The sequence below is a fragment of the Antedon bifida genome, chromosome 11 (assembly GCF_963402885.1).
Source record: "Antedon bifida chromosome 11, ecAntBifi1.1, whole genome shotgun sequence".
Lineage (NCBI taxonomy): Eukaryota > Metazoa > Echinodermata > Crinoidea > Comatulida > Antedonidae > Antedon > Antedon bifida.
This window is the reverse complement of record NC_136236.1, coordinates 485447-507646: the sequence shown is the minus strand read 5'-3', so window position 1 is coordinate 507646 and position 22200 is coordinate 485447. Positions and strand designations below refer to the sequence as shown.

Genomic DNA, 22200 nt, shown 5'->3' with positions numbered 1-22200 from the left:
GGAATTGGCAGAAGAACATCAACATTGTCTTGTGCGTCCACCCCTTTTCCCTGTTGGGCGTTGTCTAAATGTAGTTCCCATGGTAACCGGCATTGTCGGGTCTTTGAGTCACGCCGTCCGCCATAATGGCAGATCCTGAGAATAATTACAATAATAAACAGCAGGAAGATGATACTACAGATTACTAGGAACGCCCAGACTGCCATGTGCAGTGCCATTCTCTGTTATCTATTGAACAAGAATTGAGTAATTATATTAAATAATTTTTTTTTAAAGAAGATTTGTAGATCAGTTCCTCGTGTGCAGTCAGACTTGATAACCAGTCACAGATATCTGTAAATAAAACCGATAATGATATAACTTTGGTGGTACATTTTGTTCAACGTCTTTTTACGCGCGTGCCATTTTCATCATTGTTTGAACGCACGCGTCGAATTTGTATTGTTTCACACCAATATTGTTTGGTTTCACTGACAACATTGCATATGTAAAGCTATCACTAGACATAACAGTGCTTACATTATGTATGACTGCTGTTGTAATTAATACCGTACATGGATCATGGGCTGTGATACCCTAAAGCATCAATAGGCCTATATTGACGATCTGGACAGTAGCTTTACAGTGCAGCTTACCGCCATTGTGAAATATGTCCTATCGACTTAAAATCCACTGTTTACTTACTTAGGTTTAACGTTAAGGAATTAGCTTGTCAACCCGTCTACAACAGCTAGCCGTTCCGTCTTCGTTTGATAACAGCTAATGAATCCCAGAATGGAACGTACGTGCGCTACGTCCTGTCCACACGACAGAATTGCAATTAAGACAGTTATACGACTTGACATAGAATCTGACGATTTACTATATCAGACACTTTATATTATAAAACATAAACATAGTACCTGCTGTTACATGGACGATTCTCGATCGTCAAAATGCGCCAGTCACTGAGATAACGTCTAAAAATCAGGATTAATTAATTAAAAACTCGTAAGAATGATATAGCCTAACTATGTAATAATATGCGAGCAGACGACGGTAATTTGAACCACTGACACTTTCTCCCGCGCAAATATAATTTCATTACAATTGAGTAATTTATAATTATTCCACGATACTGTTAACAAATAGATTGAGACTTAAATTAACAATATGTTTCCATTTATAAGCTTTCGGATGATGGAACATAATGTTATGATTGTATTCAGACAGCATAGAGGGGGTTAATCCAGCGAAGTATAAATTAGAATGTTTTGCATAGATATCAAAATAGTAGTAATCCGACTCATTCAATGAAGTACATGTCTACTGTCTACTATGATGTGTAACGGATGAGTCTTTCCATTACTTTTTGTGTTGCAAAAACCGTAAAACGCAATGAAACCACAGAATGCGCGTACCGGAAATGCGTTTCGGAAACGCGTACCATAGCAATCAATTATGTGCTACGCGCGCGCCGGTGCCTGTTCAGCCAAAGATCGTGATAGGGAGGATTGTCCTCTCCTCCGTTGCATGGACCGGCGGCAAATACCAAAACAAATATTATTCCTCTCCAATTTTAAGTTATAATTTATAATGAACTAAGTCAAATACAATTCATTAATCATTCGATATACTCAGAAACATGAGAGAGAGAATGTCGAATGAACTTATCGACAATCGATTATCGATCAATCACCAACAACCAAGAACCAACCAACCGTGACCTTTTGGTAAATATTAGGATCATTGAACCGTGAAAGGGCTCAGAGAAGCAACAACCTTGTGTGCCACGCGAGCATCATTTCTACACTTAAAAGGTAATTTTCTAAGCTTTTTAAAATGGAATTTAAATTGCTGTATATGATTCTGTTAATTTTATTATATTCGCCACACAACTATATGCTAGAAGATCCTTCAGTTAACTATAGTTAGGGCTAGGCTAGCACAGAGTGTGGGAATTTAGTGTAAGCGAGCACCACACAGTAAAATTCCTACACTGACACTGCACAGTCCATTTCTACCGCAGTAGTGTGTAGTGGTAGTTGGGCCTAGCTCTGATTTTTGAATGAGGAGAATTTCTGAAGACTAAACACTACTACTGAACTAAACATTTTTTTAACAATTTCTTTTTTATGATTAGACAATATGGACATGATGGATTATGGAGATTATCCGGATGAAGGCGATTACCCCGATGATTTGTACAATATGATGGGAGGTATGGGGGGAGATTACGGTGACTATGGCGACTATGCAGATTATGGTAATCAAAGGATGGAGCCACCGACGTACACAGAACTTGTCACCGAGTGCATGATACCAACGTTACAGCAAGGAGCAGCCATGCTTTCACACCTTGTATTCTTTTGTATTAGTATTAATATCGTAGCTCAAGTTGGTAAGCTTCCTGTTAAGCTCTGTCTACACTATCAAACTAGATTTACAAAAAAAGTGTGATGTGCCAAAATCTGGTAGTGATATGGCCAATATGGTAGTGATATGACATCATCATGTCCATATATGGGCACATCACATTTTTTGTCATATAAAGTTTGATAGTGTAGACAGAGCTTTAAAGCTCGGTTGCACTAAAGACGCAATGCAAGACATTGATTACCAATGACAAGCAACAGTTTGACTAATTTGTGACTTGCATCCCTGCGTTGTGTCTCTAGTGGGAACCAAGCCTTAACCTTAAAATTTAATGTCCAATAAACATACCATGAACTGTACAAACAAAAAATTAAAAGTGCATGGTCACAGTATATCTTTTATATTTTATAGCGAAAGTAAATCCAAGTTTAAAGGTTTGCATGATGAATAAACCCTATTATAAAGGAAATAAATTAAGGTTGAGAATGTCACAATGAAAATAAAATTCATCATTAATTCAACATTTTTGTTCTTTTTTCCTGCAGGTATGCCGTCCGTCGTCGTTCACATTTTGTCCATAGCAGTTGGATTTACAAGCGTTGCCATGGTTTTTGAGAACTTAATACTACACATAATCTATCTGTCTGTATTAGGTTACACTCTTCTTCTGATCACATCACTCCTTGATATCAAACAAAAAGGTGCCTATGTTGGTGTAGGTCTCGTTAGCTACCTAATCTTTTGGTAAGAATCTTTAAATTACTGTACTGACTGAAAATGAACTAGCCTAATATTTTTAGTGTGAGCACATGAAAGATGACAAACCTTTACATTAAACCGAGGCAATCTAACAACAGGACACTGAACTCACCTTGCCAAGATAGGAACTCGTAACAGTCCTTAGATCTTGTGTCTGGCTGTGAAAAATACCAACAGTACTATGTACATATTCTCCGCCTTGATTAAACCAAGCAACATACACACTTAGTTGCATGCATATACTCTATACAGTAAATAACAAAGTATATTAGTTAAAAGCATTTTTCATTCCATGAAACAAATCCAGTCAGATTTGAACCAAGACTCTGGGATTGGGAGGCAAGCATGATTACTACCCAAGCTACAGTGCCACTCTCTACAGTACATAACAAAAAGGAATTTTTGCAAACTTTGTATAAACATCATACAAACACATTTAGATTGCAACATGTTTTACTTGTTTTTTAAGGGAATTCTTCATAGCAGAACCAGCAGAATGGCATAGAATCAGAGGTATAGTATTGCACTTTATTGAACTTAGTGCTTATCCTCTAAAGCTCTATCAAACTAGTGTGATGTGCCCAAATATGGTAGTGATATACCCAAATATGGTAGTGATATCACATCATCGTGTCCATATGGGCACATCACTTTTTTTGTCACATGAAGTTTGATAGTGTAGTGAGAGCTTTAGTTTTTAACCTTTTATTTAGGACCATATTTAAAACAGGTGCTACAACTAATGTGTTTTTATCCTGTATAAATATGTTTTAAATAAATAAAAATAATAAAAATAAATAAATGTTTTAAGAAGTAATTTTGTGTATTGCCATGATTTTAATTTGTAGGTGTTCAAATGGTGCTTGTAATGAAACTAATATCATTGGCGTTTGATTGTGATCATGGTGTGGTCAAGGAGATGCCGGACATTGTCCAGTTCTATGGCTACGTGTTCTTCCCAGGCACCGTCATTTACGGACCCTGGATGAGTTATTCAACGTATTGCAAACTTACAAACATTCCAATAGTTGTAAGTTATCATTATCATCTATTGTTTGAATGTTTGCATGGCGACGAGAGGAGATTCTCACTCCTGAAGACAATCAAAGTGTATTGATCGAAACGTCGAAAAACTCAGTTTTCAGAACTAAATATATGTGGTGTACCGCAAACTTATCATAATCTTTATCGATATCATCATAATCTTTATCGATATCATAATCTTTATCAATATCACCATAATCTTTATCGATATCATCATAATCTTTATCAATATCACCATAATCTTTATCAATATCATCATAATCTTTATCGATATCATCATAATCTTTATCGATATTATCATAATCTTTATCGATATCATCATAATCTTTATCGATATTATCATAATCTTTATCAATATCATCATAATCTTTATCGATATCATAATCTTTATCGATATCATCATAATCTTTGTCATTATCATAATCTTTATCGATATCATCATAATCTTTATTAATCATTTTCAATTCATTATGCCAGTTGTTGGTACTAACATCAATTTATGTTTGTCTTTTTGTAGAATTTTAATTGGGTCAGAAGTATGTTCGTCACCTGTGTGAAAGCAATGGTGTGTTTACTCATATCAACGTGTATAGCTACCACTATGTTTCTCACCTACGATTACAGGTTAGTTAGTTGTCACTAAGAACTTACTTATGTAGCTTTTGATTAGAATGACCGACAGCCATGCAGAGAAGTTGGGACATTCTCTATTTCTCAACAGCTTCAATGCTTTTTCTAGGTCCAGACAATGACACATCAATGCATATGTCATAGGTCATCTCAAATTAAAAGCTCCTTATTCTTACTTCCCATCTTAAGTTTGTTGCCACATGTTTAGTAGCTGTAACTAACTGAAGGAACTGAACAATTTAAATCTTAACCATTGAATTCAGTCTATACAATAACACACATGAATTCTTAAGCTCTGTCTACACTATCAAACTTTATGTAACAAAAAAATATGCCCATATATGGACATGATGATGTCATATCACTACCATATTTAAGCATATGACTACCATATTTGGGCACATCACACTTGTTTTGTCAAACTAGTTTGATAGTGTAGATAGAGCTTTACCAGTCCTAATTCTCAATTAGAAAGAAACTAAAAAATCCTAACCATTCTGTCAAACACAAGACACACATACATTAATTGTCTTCTACTTAGACCTGTTTGATATATACTCCCCAAGTAAACCTTCAACCCATATTGTACAATATTATTTATTGATAGTTGTTTTTTTTTCCGTAGATGGTTGCATGCATATCGTGATGCGTTATCATTCCGTTTTAGTCATTACTTCATCAGTTATTTGTCTTCGTTAACTTGCATAGCATCTGGGCTTGGTTACAAGTCAAGTAGCGATTCAACAACTTGGTAAGTGTTTTAGAACCAACTTACAAGCTTTAAGTACGGCCCAGTGGTCTTTGTGTTTTTGCCTTTCAAACTGATAATGAATGAGAGTATTGAACAGGTTGTTTTGTTTTGTAGGGATTATCCCGTTAGTAAGCCATCGTTGGTAGAGATTCCTAGATCACTTGTAGAAGTAGTTACCAATTGGAACTTACCAATGCACACATGGCTTAAGACGTGTAAGTATCTATGCTCAGAGTTAAGACTGACTTAACGCTGATTCTAAGGTGATCAATAAAACCCATCTACAGTGTAATGTAGAGACCTGAGGCCGCTGGTTTAGGAACCCTAAGCCGTTTTCTACATATTTTAATGCCTGTTTTTTCCTCTGGGCACTGCTCAGGGCCCCGGAGCTCCTGGCTATTTGTTCGATTGTACGACTTAAGATTATCTCTCTGATACAAATTCCAAAATCTTTATTGTGTTTTATCAAATATATGGTACTGTATAAAATACTTGTTGTTATTATTTCAGATGTTTTTAAAACTACGAAACAGTTTGGTAACTTTACAGCAATTCTAATGACCTATGCCGCCAGCTCTCTATTACATGTATGTTATTATTTGTAGATTTAGTGTTAAAAGACTAATAATATTAATAAATAAAAATAATTAATAAGTTTAATAAGAATGGTGAAATCTTAGATTACAGTTATATAAATGTTTCTCTTTTTGGTTTTTTTTTTGTATGATTTGTATATGGGTGTACTATCAGAAATAAAGAAATGAATGAATAATTGAAGCAATCTTTAGCTCAATCTGATATCTAGTCTGATAAATCAATTATTTTCTTTTTCTATCAGGGTCTTAACTTTCAACTTGCTGCTGTATTGCTTTCATTAGGACTCTATACCTACATTGAGTATGGTAAGATTTGGTTTTGTATTTTTTTAATAAGATCTTTGAGTTATGTAACAACTAAACTACATTATAAGGAGATAATATAAACATAATATGGTACTTTTATATCAGCTGCTGCTTTTACGGATTTTTTCGAGAGCTTTTCTAACTTTTGTAAGTCCTTGATTGACACTGAAGTGTTTAAGGTGATGTTGTGAATAATGTTGCCAAACTTCCGACAGCATAATAAAATGTATAATATGTTTTGTTTTAGTATGAGCAACGCTACACCTTTCTCTCTCCTACCACTTTTTACAGTCAGTTTAAACTCACTAATAATACGTTTTGTTGTGTACAGTTTTTAGGAAAAGATTATCTGAGATCTACAGTGCGTGTATTCAAGCGAAACGGTGTAAGAAATGTGAACACAAATATCCTTCTGTAAGTATGGTGACATTTATGGATTTTTTTGTTGCAATATTTTTTATTATGGCTTTTTATTTTGTACTCTTTGCAATAAAAATTGAATTGTGAGTAGATTAAAAATATATAAAGAAAATCAATATAAAATGTTAGAAGTTTCTAGCAGAAAACCATAGATATAAAAAAAAATATATATACAATATATTGATTTAAGCTTATAAAGTAACATTAAAAGAATAAAGCTCTGTCTACACTATCAAACTTTATGTGACAAAAAATGTGATGTACGCATATATGGACATGATGATGTCATATCACTACCATATTTAATCATATCACTACCATATTTGGGCACTAGTTTGATAGTATTGTAATAAGTAAATGTATTATTTCTTTTTGCAGTCAAATGTATTTGTCATATTAATAAATATACTGTTTGGCGCCCTCGCTATGTTTCATCTTGCTTATCTTGGTGTTATGTTCGACAGTGATCCTGAGAAAGAGGAAGAGGTGAGAAATTAGAGTTTATTTTACTGCACTTACTGCAGTAACTAGATTTCTCTTTAAAACCTGCTTAATCAATAATTTAATCATTTTTTTTTATAAACACACTGTACTGCTTATTGCAGTGACTTCTTCATAAAAAGTAAAAATGCAGTTACTGCAGTAACTGCAGGAAATTAATTAGTACATGATTCCTAACGTACTAAATATTAGGACCGTTCTTACTTAAAATAAGCCTCTATACTTAAACATGGAGGTTTGAAACAGTACAGATGTATTTAAAAAAAATATATTTATTTTATCTATAAGTTTATTTGCCTTTCAATGTGCAGTTACTGTATTATACTCATGTGACTTGTTTTCTTGTAGGGATACGACATGAGCCACACCCTTGATAAATGGTCAGAATTGGGTTTTGCTAGTCACTATGTTGCCATAGCAACTTATATTTTCTACTGGTTGATAAAATGAAGATGAATGAATTTACGTCAAAAAGAAGAAAAAATGACAAGAAGGAATAAATATGTTGCAAAGAAGAAGAAACAGTGTTCATATTATAGTTAACATTGGTTTCAAAGCAGTTGTGTTAGCTTGCCTGTCTTGTCAATTGTGTTGCTAATTTCATTTGCCTTGACTGAAAAATATACATGGTTTAATAAAAAAAAATGTGCCTTATAAATAATAGATATATTTTATGAAAAAAATGTATTTGTTTAAAGTTTTGTATAATACGTATAAAGTATTGTTTATGTACGAGACCAAACTGTTTATTTATTCACGTGAATTAGCATACAGAATTCCTCTGTATAAAAGTGTAAAAATTGTCGCTTTTTTTAAACAACGTTTTCTTTTTATAAATCTGATAGTCTTTCAAGAATTTGTCGTGTTCTGCTGGTGGAGGTTGATACTATACTGACTTACTTTTTTGATTTACTTAGTTTTTAGTTTGGACTATCAAAATAATTTTTTATTTTACAAAATCATATGGACATCCAAAAATGGATTCTGAACATTTTTTATGATATGTTTTTAAATAAATTTTTATTTGAATATATTTTTTTAAATTGCTATTTTTTGGTGGTTGGGAACTTTCAATAAATAATTTCTGTGCCAAAATATTTGATTATTTCTTATGATATTAATGTCTGCTGCCCTCTGTTGAACTTCTGTGATGACGTAAATGTTTACTAAAAACGCCCTCTTTACGTCAGGAATCGGTCGATTTCACGAATCATAACAGACGGTATCTCTGCAGCTGACTGTCGGGTGGCCAACATGGCAAAAGATGGCAAATCTTAGGCGTAGGAGTTTGGATGAATTTTCACCAGAAGAAAGCTCAGAATTAGAAGACGAAGATTACATAAAAACACCTTTCGGTTCAGAAAGGAATTTTAATAAATCAGAATGGACTCGTAATACTTCAACGCCCAATCATTTTGGAGCGAACGACTTGCGCGCTAGGCCACCTCATCATCATCAAAGTTTAGAAGCAAACAGACCAGTCGCAACCCCTTTTCTACACAGTGCAGATGCCAGCCAAATGGTGGTTCTAGATCTTGATGATGATGACAGTATTTTTGATGAAATTACCGATGAAATTGATGAAGAAGATTCTTCTTTTGATGAACATTTATCATCTATAGTTAGAGAAAATAGATTTAGTAAAATTCGTAAAGAATCTTCAATTGTTGATGATTTGTTGTCTGAAATTTATGATCGGTGTCAGCCGTCAAAATATACAGTTGATAGTGATGGATATACTGAATATTCAAGTACATCAGAGGGTGCATACCATAGTAGTAGAGGCGATGGGTTTGGTAGCAGTACACCTCGGTTAAGCCGAGCTGCTCTTGCTAACAAAGGTAATTTTAAAATACGAATATAATGCACTTGTCAATTGTATGACCCACTATATGACCCCCGGGAGAAGTGCGTCATGGGTGCGTCATTTACAAATAATTACTGACGCAGGGGTGCGTCAAAAAACCTAGATGGTACGTCAAATCAATGACCAATGGTGTGTCAATGTCCGTCACTTTACCACCTAAAATACCATAAAAAACATGGTCACAGTGCGTCAAAATGGGTACGTCATGGTCACCTAAAGTAAGTCACATTATTGACGCATGGGTGCGTCATGGTATTCATAAGGTATGACACACATCGGACAAATGACGCACCTCTCCCGGGGGTCGTATAGTGGGTCATACAATTGACAAGTGCATAATTATTGTAAAATATATTTTTATCCTTATTTTTTTTTTTTTTGTCAAAGTATGAATTGAATACATTTTCCATCTTAACTTTCTACAAACAATCCATGATTTAACGAATTCAATTGTGCCGACTTATTCGATTTTATTATTTTAAGAATTATTGGTAAATTAATTTATCTTGTTTGCTTCAACTTCTGTAAATATTTACATTTTCAAAATTTAATTATTTTAATTTTCAGATGTAGATGAGCTTCGTGAGATGCTGCAGCAGTTAAAAAACAGAGTTGGGGTCATGTCAGGTCGATTAATAAAACAATTAAAACGAAGGGATAAAAACCTAGCTAAGTTAACAAAGAACCAGGATGTCATAACGGCTATCCTTCAAGCCGTGTCACAAAAACGAAGTAAGTTTTAAAAAAAAAGCAAATGTCAATTTGTTTTTTTTTGTCAAAAACGTTACTTGAGATCTAATTACGTTTATAATTTTCCGAATATGCACTAATAACATAATAATAAAGATTATTTTTAATACCTTAAGTATATAAAAATAAGTAGACACTAAATTATAAGCATTAATTTCATTTTAACTTCGCAGGAGTTGACACACGGATTCGCTTCAGTATCAGACCAAGATCTGGAAAGAGAGCATTCAGACAGGTATGTATAACAACAAACAAAGATAATTTTTTAATATTAGCTTAGTTAAAGCTCTGTCTACACTATCAAACTAGTTTGTGCCCAAATATGGTAGTAGTGATATCATCATGTCCATGGGCACATCACATTTTTTTGTCACATAAGTTTGATAGTGTAGACAGAACTTTAGAAGTAATAATATTCATCTAATAATTAACTGCCTTTGGTTAGTTCATTTGTTGGATGACTTGAACTATTTTAATAATTTTTAAAAATGATCAATTCAATCCATTAAAGTAGTTTTAATGTCAACTTTAATTTGAGGTCAATAGATCGATGAATATTGAGTTGTATTTTATATTGTTTTTTTCATAGTATTTCAGTCTAGAAACATCTTGTCATTATGTAATATGTCAGTAATGCATGTTGTTGTGTAGTTATAGTGATGTGAGTAGATTTAATCTATTATGTGATTTGAGTCATTGAATAATAAACACAACATAAGGATATTATTTTGATTACCATCTGCTGTTAGAATAAAAGTAATGAATGCCTTTGCAAAATATTTGAATTATAATTTTAAAATCTGATAATCACTTCTTATGTAACTGTTAATCTATCTGTGTATACTGTATGCATCCATTTTTTAATTGTGTAAATTGTTCATTTTCCTTATTAGAGAATATAAAGTATCATGTTTTTAGTAAAAACAAACATTAACAATCTACCATATTATTTGATCAAAGTTTACCATTATTATATCAACCAACCAGCAAAAACAGCCTAGAGTCCCTAAGTAGAAATCTACTTGAGTATTCCCATATGTACAATTGTATTTAAGGAGAACACCTTATTTGCATTGGATATTTGTAATTAGCTGCAATTAGTTATTTAATGATTAATCAGAGAATATTTTTTAATAGTGCGAGGTAACGAGTAAAAATGACTGTGTATTGTACCTACTAGAAGGTTTCAAATCATGTCATATCATTGTCGGGCGTGGATCTAGCGTTATAGATTAGGGGAGGCTAAATATTTCATAAATGATAAAAACGATCCGTCAGTTTGCAGAAAAATAAAAACAGTCATTATTTTATTAAAAAAGACATGGCTGTTAAATTTTAGCCCCCGCCTAAATCCGCGCCTGATTGTCATCATTTTTGTCATATTTTCTGTATACTATTTACCAGAAACCATTAATACATACTGAACTGTAGCTACTGTATGTACCTGTTACAGTCCTAGAACAAATTGATTTTTTGGCAAGTAATAAAATCCTATAATAAATTGCGTACCAACAAATCAGTTCCCAACACTGTACTACAAGTGGATTACAAATCAGATTAAAAGAACCATGTGACCACATCAATCCAGTCGCAGTCAAGGACAGGGCTTTGTTTTACACATACTAGTAAATATTAATATACAGATAGTAACCTGTTTACAATAACAGGTGACAAGTTTTTATGTGTCTGCCCGTTAAGGCGTAAACAAAATGGCCGTACGTCAATAGTTATCGCTCAAGTGAGAATTAGCATTAAAAATTAACCATGTTTTGCTATGATTAAAGCAAACCGCAATATTGTAAATGTTATTTGATGATATTCCAGAATAGGAGAGCAGCGGACACCTACAATTCTGGTTTCTTAAAAATTCTGGTTTTTAATAATTCATCTTACTGTTTATTTCATATATTCATAATTCATTCACACAATAACAATATGTACAGTATTAGAATAGAATGTATACTTGGTATTATTGTATTGGGAGATACAATACTGACATACAATACATGTATTATTTATATTAACATGTTAATATCTTTATAGTGGTATGACGCCCTGAGAGCTGTTTCACGTCTTCCCAACGGCATTCCTCACAACATCCGTAAGGAAGTGTGGCTAAGCCTAGCAGATAGACACATCAGCCATCTCAAGATTGATTGGAAAAAGACTGTAAGATTCGCATTCAACGACCACAGTAACCCTGACGACGATACTCTTGGCGTGCAGATTGTTAAGGTAACATTTTATTGAACACAGAAAGCGATTTTTGCTTCTGTAAAGCACTGTATCAAATTTATGCGGCAAAAAAATGTGATGTGCCCATAATATGGACATGATGATGTCATATCACTACCATATTTGGTCATATCACTACCATATTATTACACTTGTTTTGTCAAACTAGTTTGATAGTGTAGACAAAGCTTAAGATCCATGCTTTTGCTAAATAAATGTGAACTTGAATTGAATACACCCACTCACAGCAAGGTACTATATTATTAAAGCAATTAAAAATGTGTTGCAGTGATATTTTAAAACTATATTAAATTTATATCCTAAAGCTCTGTCTACACTATCAAACAAGTTTGACAAAATAAGTATGATGTGCCCAAATATGGTAGTGATGTGACATCATCATGTCCATATATGGGCACATCAAATTTTTTTGTTACATAAAGTTTGATAGTGTAGACAGAGAGCTTTAAGATCTGTCTACACTATCCAAAAATGTTTTTTGGGCAAATCACAATTTTTTTTAAAGCTAGTTTGAAAGTGTAGACAGAGCTTTAGAGTTATGAAAACACTGTAAAACTCATTGTTAGTGAATATTAAGTAGAACAGAATACAATTAACCTGACGTCTATGAACCATTGATATGAATGCCACAAGTACCAGGAATTAGACTTAAGTAGATTGACTTAGAAATTCTCAAAAGTTCAATTATTATTTTTATTATATATTTTTGCAGTTTATTAACTATATTGTTATATACAGCAGTGACGCTGATTATTTTAGTAAGGTTAGACTTTTTTATGGTCCACGGGCACAACAATTATATATTTTACTGAAGAAATAAATTGACTTCTTTTATACTTAAATTTAATTCTAAATAAGTGGTGTTCTCAAGTCATAATATAGGATTATTGGAAGGTCACACTTTGACCTATGGATTGACATAAGTACTTTATTGTGTTTACTGACCAGACTATGTTGAATTATAGAATAAGAATATCTCTGATTATTAGAGTTAACTTGTCTCAATAGTTAAGCCTACTGGACTGTATTATTTATATTGGCATTTTTACTAAAGCACTGCATATTGTTTTACTACAATGATGAATTATTCTATGAAATATTTCAAAATTTTCAACGGCACTTGAAATTTGTCCATTATAATCATCAGACAAATCATACGTCAGGTGACCACCACTGACAAATTTTTCCCAGACTCATTGTTGTATTTCTTTCATTATTATTATTGTTATCATTATATTAGATTATTATCTGCTAGTACACTGTGTACTTATTAGGTGTACTTTTAATCTCAGAGCTAAGCTCTCACAAATGGATTAGAATGTTCTGTCAATACCTTACAATAGTTCCCACAAACAGGATGTGATAAGTAAATAATAAATGTGCTCTGATTGGTTTTGTTTGTACAATTTAAAGGTGAACTTTTAGCAACCTTTTGTTTTTTATTGAATTGTTGTAAGATAGTAACTAACCTGTATAGTGAGTGTATTCCCACGGAGCCTAGATTACCGTATATCCTCTGGTATAATAGTTTAATACCACTTCTGGTCTAATCCCACCCCATCCCCACATATAGTCCCAGTATTGATTTTTGGTCTTGATGTAGGCCTCCCTCTATCCAGTTCAGATGAGTTCTTTTACAAGAAATGCTTACCAATCTTTTTTGAGTGAACCAGGGTTTCCTCTGGTATAGTCCCACCCTCAAAGTCTGCCCAATTTTGTGTTCTGGTGGGGTGAGACTATACCAGAGGATATATACAGTATCCTTTGTCATTTTATTGATAGTTTATTTGATGTATTTGCAGGATCTTCATAGGACTGGCTGCAGTGGGTTCTGTGGCCAGGAAGCAGAGGAAGACAGAGTGGTGTTAAAGCGCGTATTGTTGGCCTATGCACGTTGGAACAAGTCTGTTGGGTACTGCCAAGGCTTTAATGTTATAGCTGCTTTGATACTAGGGGTCGTTGACCGGGCTGAAGATGATGCACTAAAAGTAAGTTAATCATCAACAAATTTTAAACTGATGTTAGAATTTTTTATTCTTAGTTTTCAGTACTTTCTGCTTCTAAATTTTAGGTTTTAATTTATCTATTCTGGAATCACAGACTGGTCTTTGTGAACAAAGGTAATCACATTGTTGTTGTTTTTTTAGGTTATGATTTTTCTGATAGACCATGTGTTACCAGATAGTTATTTCGCAAATAACTTGAGGGCGCTGTCCGTTGACATGGCGGTTTTCCGCGAACTGCTTCGTTTCAAACTGCCAGAGCTTTCTCGTCATTTGGACCAACTACAGAAAGCTGATCATGACCCGGCAACTGGTAAGTATTACAAAAGAATTCTAACAAACAAAAAGAAGACAAAACTAGAAGGGTACACAGAGAGCGCAAACCTTCACCTAGGCATATGAAAATGTAATCACATGTTCCCATACAGCTATGAAACCATCCTTTAAAATCTTAGGAAAATCGGGAAATGACTTTTTGAGAAATCCTGCTAACTAACAAATATAGAAGGTAACACACACACACACATGAAAACATAACCTCCTTGTCGTAGGTAACTAAACAAAATTTGACTGGAGTTACTACAATGTAATCATAATTTACACAAGCGAAAATGCATGTATGTGAATTTTGAACATTTACAGCATTATAAATAATGGCTTACCATTTAGATTTGTTAGACTGTTCTTATTTTTAATTTCCAAGACTATTTCTTAGAATGTTAACGGTAGACTCATCTCTTGTGTGCACTTAAGAATGAACTTGTAGTACTTGAATGTCTAAGAATCATCTAAGTTACTGGTATTTGTTACATTTAAGGACAATTGACGTATCATTACTTTATAAGCACATATCTGGTTTCAAGCTTTTAAGAAAATATACACATATTGTAGATAAATTTTAAATGAATTTATTATTGGTCTATTAATAGTACATATAAATTTCACGATCGTGCAATAGTATGTTCTATTGCACACCATGTGACCTACAATCGTCCAATCAAATGACAGGAATTTATTTAGTTATAGATCAGAATAACATTCCTTTCATTTCTATACAGGTTGTTATGAGCCTCCTTTAACTAATGTCTTCACAATGCAGTGGTTCCTGACGTTGTTTGCAACTTGTCTACCTCAGTCCCTTGTGCTTAGAATCTGGGACTGTATCTTCCTAGAAGGGTCCGAGGTGCTTCTGCGTGTTGCCCTTGCCATTTGGGCTAAATTAGGACCGTAAGTTTTTGTTCTTTCTATGTTTTTGTTATACATTTTTGTATGTATAGCTTTCATAATACATTACATGAACATAAAGAAAACAGACATAAACGTTCCACGAAAAAAAAGTTTGTCATTTAAAAAAAAACAGCTAACATTATTACATTATTATACATGTTAATGTAGCGTATTATAGGTTTCTTTTTATTATTATTATATTTTTCAATTATTTGTAGACAAATTGAAGAGAACAGTACAGCAGATGAATTCTACACAACAATGGGGATGATGTCACAAAAGATGTTACATGAACACTACATCAATGCTGATGATCTCATCCAAGTAAGTTTAAGAACAACACTTAGTGCAACTGTTGCTTGGTATGCTTAACAATCCCAGAATCCTCAGGATTTGTCTCGTACCAAAAACAGCGCCATCACCTAAGCCCCATACAAGTTTATTTCTTATCTTAGAATTAGTGAGTTTAAGCTATTGGGTGTGCTGAATAGAACCATAGAACAAAAAAAAATTGTTTTCCTCCATGATAGCACTAGGTAGAACAACCACCGACATATACATACAAATTAATTTTGACATATTTTCTTTTTTTTTGTAGACAATATATTCAATAGCTCCATTTCCTTTTCCCCACCTGAGTGAGATACGAGAGAAGTACATGTTCAGCATTACGCCTTTCTCACCTGTGGGTTCGCTAGCTAAGTCATCAGAAGATGAGAAAGAGAAAGGCAAGCCTACGTCACACAGTGATGAAGAGGCTGACAAGGACGAGGAGGACATTAATATAACATGTTTTACCAGTATCTTTCCAGTACCCATTACACCTCCCAAGTATAGCATTGAGCAGGGTAAGTTGTCATTTGATTGGAGGATTGTGGATCACATGATGTTCAATAGACAAATACTATTGAACTGCAATAGTATTTTTAAGTATCTTTCCAGTGCCCATTACACCTCCCAAGTATAGCATTGAGCAGGGTAAGTTGTCATTTGATTGGAGGATTGTGGGTCACATGATGTTCAATAGACATATACTATTGAACATTAAGTGTATTTTGTATATCCTTGTATCATAATCAACAGAATCAATGTTAAATTATACTTCCTGATTTGAGACTAAACTTTATTTTTAAGTTTAAGTGAACCAAGAACTTAGTTAGAACTTAGAAAATGAATTAAAGTAAAGGATAATGAAATGTTGTTTCAACAATTTAAGTAAAGTGATGACAAAGAATCCTTTAATTTCTAATATTTTTAAGGTGAAAATGTAAACCAGTCAGCCGACAGCAACGATATAACTCGCGCGAGTCCTGGTGCGTTTGGCGCCAACAGCGAGTACCAGACTAACCAGTTCTCAGTAGCCATGTTGGAGAGAATGACCGTTGACATACAAGCATTGAAAAGACAGTATGGACGTATACAAAGGAGACAACAACAAGCACATGTTATCTATGGCCCTGGCTCTAGGCTCAATACACAGCAACGAGGTGAGGCCAACACTTAACCACTTACCTACTTTTTCCTTTTAATTATACATTTTTCATTTTGAGAATATTAGATTAGCTTTTTAAAGCTTTGTCTACACTATCAACCTAGTTTGACGAAAAAAGTGTGGTGCCCAAATATGGTAGTGATATGTCCAAATATGGTGGTGATATGACATCATCATGTCCATATATGGGCACATCACATTTTTTTGTCACATAAAGTTTGATAGTGTAGACAGTGCTTAAGAGTTATACCAGATTTGAGTGGGTGGTACTTCTTTGGTGTCGGTACACATTCCACCACTTAATGATTGAAAACTAAATTTTTACCCTTTTCTTTTTTTTGTGATAGGGTCAGATTAACTACCGTTTATAGGTCTAGTCACAAATTGACCTTATTTTAATGAATTTAAGTTTTTTCAAGGTCATTATTATATTATAATTATATTTTTAAATTTTGCATGTTTTATTTAGTCCTACCATTTATATTTTTGTGGGAAAACTTTTGTGAAAATCCAAACAAATTAAGATATTCAAATATATCTTTAGTAGAAAGTATCTGTGTAAATTGTTTGATATGTCACTATTTAGTTTATTTTCACATCAACTACCAAAAATATACTTTTATTTTGGTCTATTGATTATAGCAGATACCAAACTGCATAGTATCAAAATTATCACTGTACTGTATGTATTGTAAATAAATTATAATCACAACACTATCAAAATTATCATCTTTAATTATCATTATGTGATGTGTTTAATCTTTTCTTTGTTATCAGTCAACAACAACATTTTATCAACCATTTGTGTGTTCTAATATTGCATCACTTTCTCATCACCTTTCTTATCACCTTTTATTGATCATTCCATCATTTTTGGGCTGGTTATGGTCACATTTTTCTTTTTTCTTCACTTTGCTTTCTTTTGGTGGTGCTTTTAATCATTTATGTAGCTGATGCGTCAGAAGAACGCCACGTTACTGTGGTTGACAAATCGGACGGTAGGTTGCGTTTTAAAAGTAGGCTGGTTACTAAACTAGATCCACTAAAATTTATGTTTGGAATGGAAGAAACACATTTTGCTTATAAAATTTCAAAAAATATTTATTTAATAAAGTTTATTTGTAGAAGACAAATCATCAATTATAATTTTTTTTTTAATGGGAGTTCAATCTCGGTCAGAAAAACAAAATTTAGTCTGAACGCTTTTAATTTTTTTTGTCTGAATGACAACCAATTGTGATTTTTCCAGTTGAGTTCATTACAATACTCCACCAATTAAGCTTATTGATTTGATAGCTTTTAGTGGATCATCATGTTATATGGTATAACCAGTCAACTGTGCATGTTCTCACTTATTATAGTTGAGTATAATATTTATATAATGGTGTAATCAAATCTCTCATTTATTATAAGTTATATTTTACAAGGTTATATGACACATTTGGGGTCCTAAAGAACAGTGGACGTATTTACCAATCACACTTGGGCTAAGTAAAACACTAACTAATTCTCCTAAATATCTGACTTATGTGTGATTGATGAATACAGCCACAGGTGTGGTAAATATAGTTCTGCTGTAGGGTTCCAAGAAACTCAATAAATGTGGAGTCTCATTCTTGAGAACCGTTTTATAAAGGGATACAGAATCTTTGTAAATAACTAAATATAAAAGAGAGGTTTGTAAGTGGTACTAGTTTTAATTCATTTAGATTTTGCTGGTTTTTAATAATTTGTTTTTTAAATTATATTTGATTTTCCTAATTTGTGTTATTGTTGTTGTTGTGTTATTGTTGTTGTTGTGTTATTGTTGTTGTTGTGTTATTGTTGTTGTTGTGTTATTGTTGTTGTGTTATTGTTGTTGTGTTATTGTTGTTGTTGTGTTATTGTTGTTGTTGTGTTATTTTATAGTTTAGTAATATTTGTTTACACGCTTCCCTCCATTTAAAGAATTTAAACTTAATTTTTCTTCTGAATAAAATGGAGTGTTTCATTGAAGGCATATAGTTACAGGTAGTAATTAGTGTTATAATAAAGATGTATTTTCCCCAAAAACATGAAAAATGAAGATTAATACAATCAGACTTTTAATAGGTCATTTTTGCAGTTTTAATAATGTTATTCACTTATGTAAAAAAAAAAACAACAAAATAATTATTTGACCTATAAAAATACAAAAGAAACAGTTAATGTTAACCAAAAACCATTGTCTGACAGACAATTTTAGGGGGACAATATATCTCTAAAGATTATTATATTGAAACATATATAATTGAAACTAGAACTAAAATACAAATTCTTTGTAATAATTAGTTATTAGTTTAGTTATTTGTATACTGTACAGTATGTTCACTATACAGTACATAGTTTTATATGTTTTAGCATATGTATACTGAATATATTGTTTTGTTAATTATTTTGTCATGTGTGTAAATTAGTTATTTGACAATCAAAGTTGTTGTAGACTCCTAAAAGCGTAAATAGTATACAGTGCTTATTATATTAGTTTTACTATTATAACCATGGAGTTTTAATTAGATACATAAATAATAACTCCTCTCCTCCCTGGTTACAGTATAACATAAAACAAATACAGCTGTTAACATCTCTGAAACGAAATGCTTTGTTTTATAACGTCTTTTTATTCAAGTTTGATGGGATCTTAATATGGCATAATTTGATACCACCAATGCACAAATCTTCACCTTAGTTTGTTCCTGGTTGTCTACTTAGCCCTAAGTTCCACTTAAACTGTCATCTATATCAACTCTATATAAAGTGTATATCGACTGTTAATAGCCCAGAGCCTAGTTATTGATGGCCTATTTACATCCCAGGCCTAAGATACTTGTATTTATGAATATCATTTTCTGGAGAGTAAAATTATATCAATACATTATATGTTAACAGGTAGAAATTTTGGTTCCAAGAGAGGCCTGACGGCTAAGATTGAGTCTCCAGCCGCAATGAATCACCTGTTTGTTGATAATCAAGGTAAGAAGTCTTCTCGGATAAGGACTTAAAACTGGAGGTCCAGTGTGCACATCTGGCTCGTGTGCACTTTAAAGAACCCAGTACATCTTTCGGAAGAGTAGGGGTTACCCCGGTGTACTGGTCCATTCAGCCACGATCGTTGTGGACAGACGAACGGGCGCCGTTTAGTGGCAGCACTCGACATGAAGAGACCCTTAGGAAAGGTGTGGTATGTGTTGTCCACACCTGTGTGCAGTTCAGCCCAGTAGGCTGCAAGTCACAGGTTATTCCCATTTACATTTATTTTTAAATGAATGGTTAATTAATATATAACACGAACAAATTTATTTTGGATATCCTTTTACACTTTTTTTTTTCTATAGGTCTGGGAGCTAAAAACATCAAAGTTACAGTTGGACCACATATATCTCCCGTTGTTGATATAGATGAAGTAATGAGTAGCCTACATCATCCAGCAAGAAAGGTAAAAACATTCAAGGGTCTGGATAGAAGACTAGGCAGAGGCAGAAGTACTGGCAGTCTTTCACAGCAGTCCTCGGGTCAAGATTTCGGTAGCGGCAGTACACTGACCTCTTTGAATGATGACGATAGGTTGTCAATCACCACGTCAGGATCGTCGTTAGATTGTAACACGTCCATGAACTCTGACCTGAGCACGGAGACGATGATGGCAGAAGCAGAGGAGATTATTGGAGAGGTTCTGAGGAGCAGCACAGAAGAGGAGTCTGTTTGTGACCAGGTCACAGAGTGGTTGATTGATTTTGGGTTTGAAAGTGGTGAGAAAAATGAAGACGAAAACAGTCCTGATGGTGTGTCCGTGGAAAATAAGAATGAGATTAAAACATCTGAAGAAAATGGAGATGAAAACGAAGAGATGAAACAGAAAGAAAAGTATGAAAACAAGGACGAAGAGAAAGTGAATGATAAAGAAACAGAAAATAATTGTGTAGAAGATTCCAAGAAAATAGATAGTGAAAGTAAATGCGAAGAAAGCGCAATGAATTCTGAACAGCAAAATACAATGTCTGCTATTGAGAAAGACACTAGTTTGAATAATTCTAATGAAAAATCAAAAACTAAGTTAGATACAAATCACAATATGAACAACTGTAACATAGAATCAAAACATCGTAACCTGGCAACTGCCTGTAACCTGGAAACTGCCGGTAACCAGACAACTCCCAGTAACCTGGCAACTGCTGGTAACCTGGCAACTGCCAGTAGTTTGTATGAAGCAAAAGTGACAAGTAAACCGCCATTATCACGGACAAGTAGTCTTGATCGTCCTACTACACCTGTAACGCCAGATGGGAGTACTTTTAATGTTTCTACAATGGGTTTCCAGCCTCAACTCGTTGACACACCTCAGGCGCATAAGTCGCATCGCATGCGTCCAAGATCCTCCTCAAACTGTAGCAGTCATAGTGGTGATAGTTTAGACGGCGACCCTTTTGTCCAAAAGTCTCCAGAATTTTATCCGTTTCCAACAAGAAAAACTAAACATGATGTCCAAAGAACTAAAAATGGCTTAAAAGTTGGGTTGTACCCTCCTGTTCATGACAAAAATGCACCAAAAAAATCTCAAGTAAATAAGTGTTTATCGCGAGAGTTGAACGCGCACTTAAGACACATTGTAGGATCAAAAAGTTAAGTGTTGGCAATAAAACGTGAGGAGGCCTCAAACTCAGAGGTATTCCAAACTTAAAACGTGAGGAGGCCTCAAACTGAGACGCATTCCAAACTTAAAACGTGAGGAGGCCTCAAACTGAGACGCATTCCAAACTTAAAACGTGAGGAGGCCTCAAACTGAGACGCATTCCAAACTTAAGTTCGATCATGAAACCTTCTTCTAATTTTTATCTACATTCGAAGGTTAATTATATTTGAATAGATTTAAATTATAAAAGCAATTACTGTATTTATTTTATGTGGGATAATATAAATTTTTATTGGCCTTCTAAAATAGTTTTTGTTCTTCTAATACATTACATACATAGGGATTATTAAGATAAATATTTATTTATGAAAGACTTTTAAAAAAAAATAATTATACTTTAATTAAATAATTTTAGATGTCTATGAATGAACTATTTTTTTTTTCATTTTTATTACGTTTTATTCAAAAGCAATTTAAATTATTGAATTTATATTTTAATCTATTTAAGGTGTTAATTATTTTACTATTCCATAATCATTCCATTTTTGTGCAATGAATTGAATGCTTGTTTCCTGATGGTCCCAGACATTACCTC

At 33.4% G+C, this 22200-nt stretch overlaps 2 protein-coding genes across 3 annotated transcripts; both read left to right on the top strand.

Moving 5' to 3' along the window:
• The first annotated feature begins 1740 nt into the window (after nt 1-1740).
• Nucleotides 1741-8380, top strand: LOC144855646 (protein-serine O-palmitoleoyltransferase porcupine-like). The gene is made up of 13 exons (XM_078713558.1): nt 1741-1799; nt 2123-2380; nt 2901-3099; nt 3584-3627; nt 3963-4144; nt 4676-4782; nt 5414-5539; nt 5654-5754; nt 6050-6126; nt 6378-6441; nt 6773-6855; nt 7240-7347; nt 7711-8380. The coding sequence occupies exons 2-13, from the start codon at nt 2128-2130 to the stop codon at nt 7810-7812; spliced, it is 1446 nt and encodes a 481-aa protein (XP_078569684.1). The 5' UTR covers nt 1741-1799; nt 2123-2127; the 3' UTR covers nt 7813-8380.
• Nucleotides 8381-8531: 151 nt separating this feature from the next.
• LOC144855639 (TBC1 domain family member 30-like) lies at nt 8532-22134 on the top strand. 2 transcript variants are annotated; one of them, XM_078713549.1, is made up of 13 exons: nt 8532-9203; nt 9797-9961; nt 10153-10214; nt 12023-12214; nt 14038-14223; nt 14383-14551; nt 15297-15465; nt 15684-15789; nt 16064-16313; nt 16725-16952; nt 17908-17959; nt 19869-19948; nt 20311-22134. In XM_078713549.1, the coding sequence occupies exons 1-13, from the start codon at nt 8627-8629 to the stop codon at nt 21597-21599; spliced, it is 3525 nt and encodes a 1174-aa protein (XP_078569675.1). In that variant the 5' UTR covers nt 8532-8626; the 3' UTR covers nt 21600-22134. The 2 variants fall into 2 exon arrangements, with proteins under 2 accessions (XP_078569675.1, XP_078569676.1); XM_078713550.1 differs by lacking the exon at nt 17908-17959 and having other exon boundaries at nt 19865-19948.
• The last annotated feature ends 66 nt before the right edge of the window (nt 22135-22200 follow it).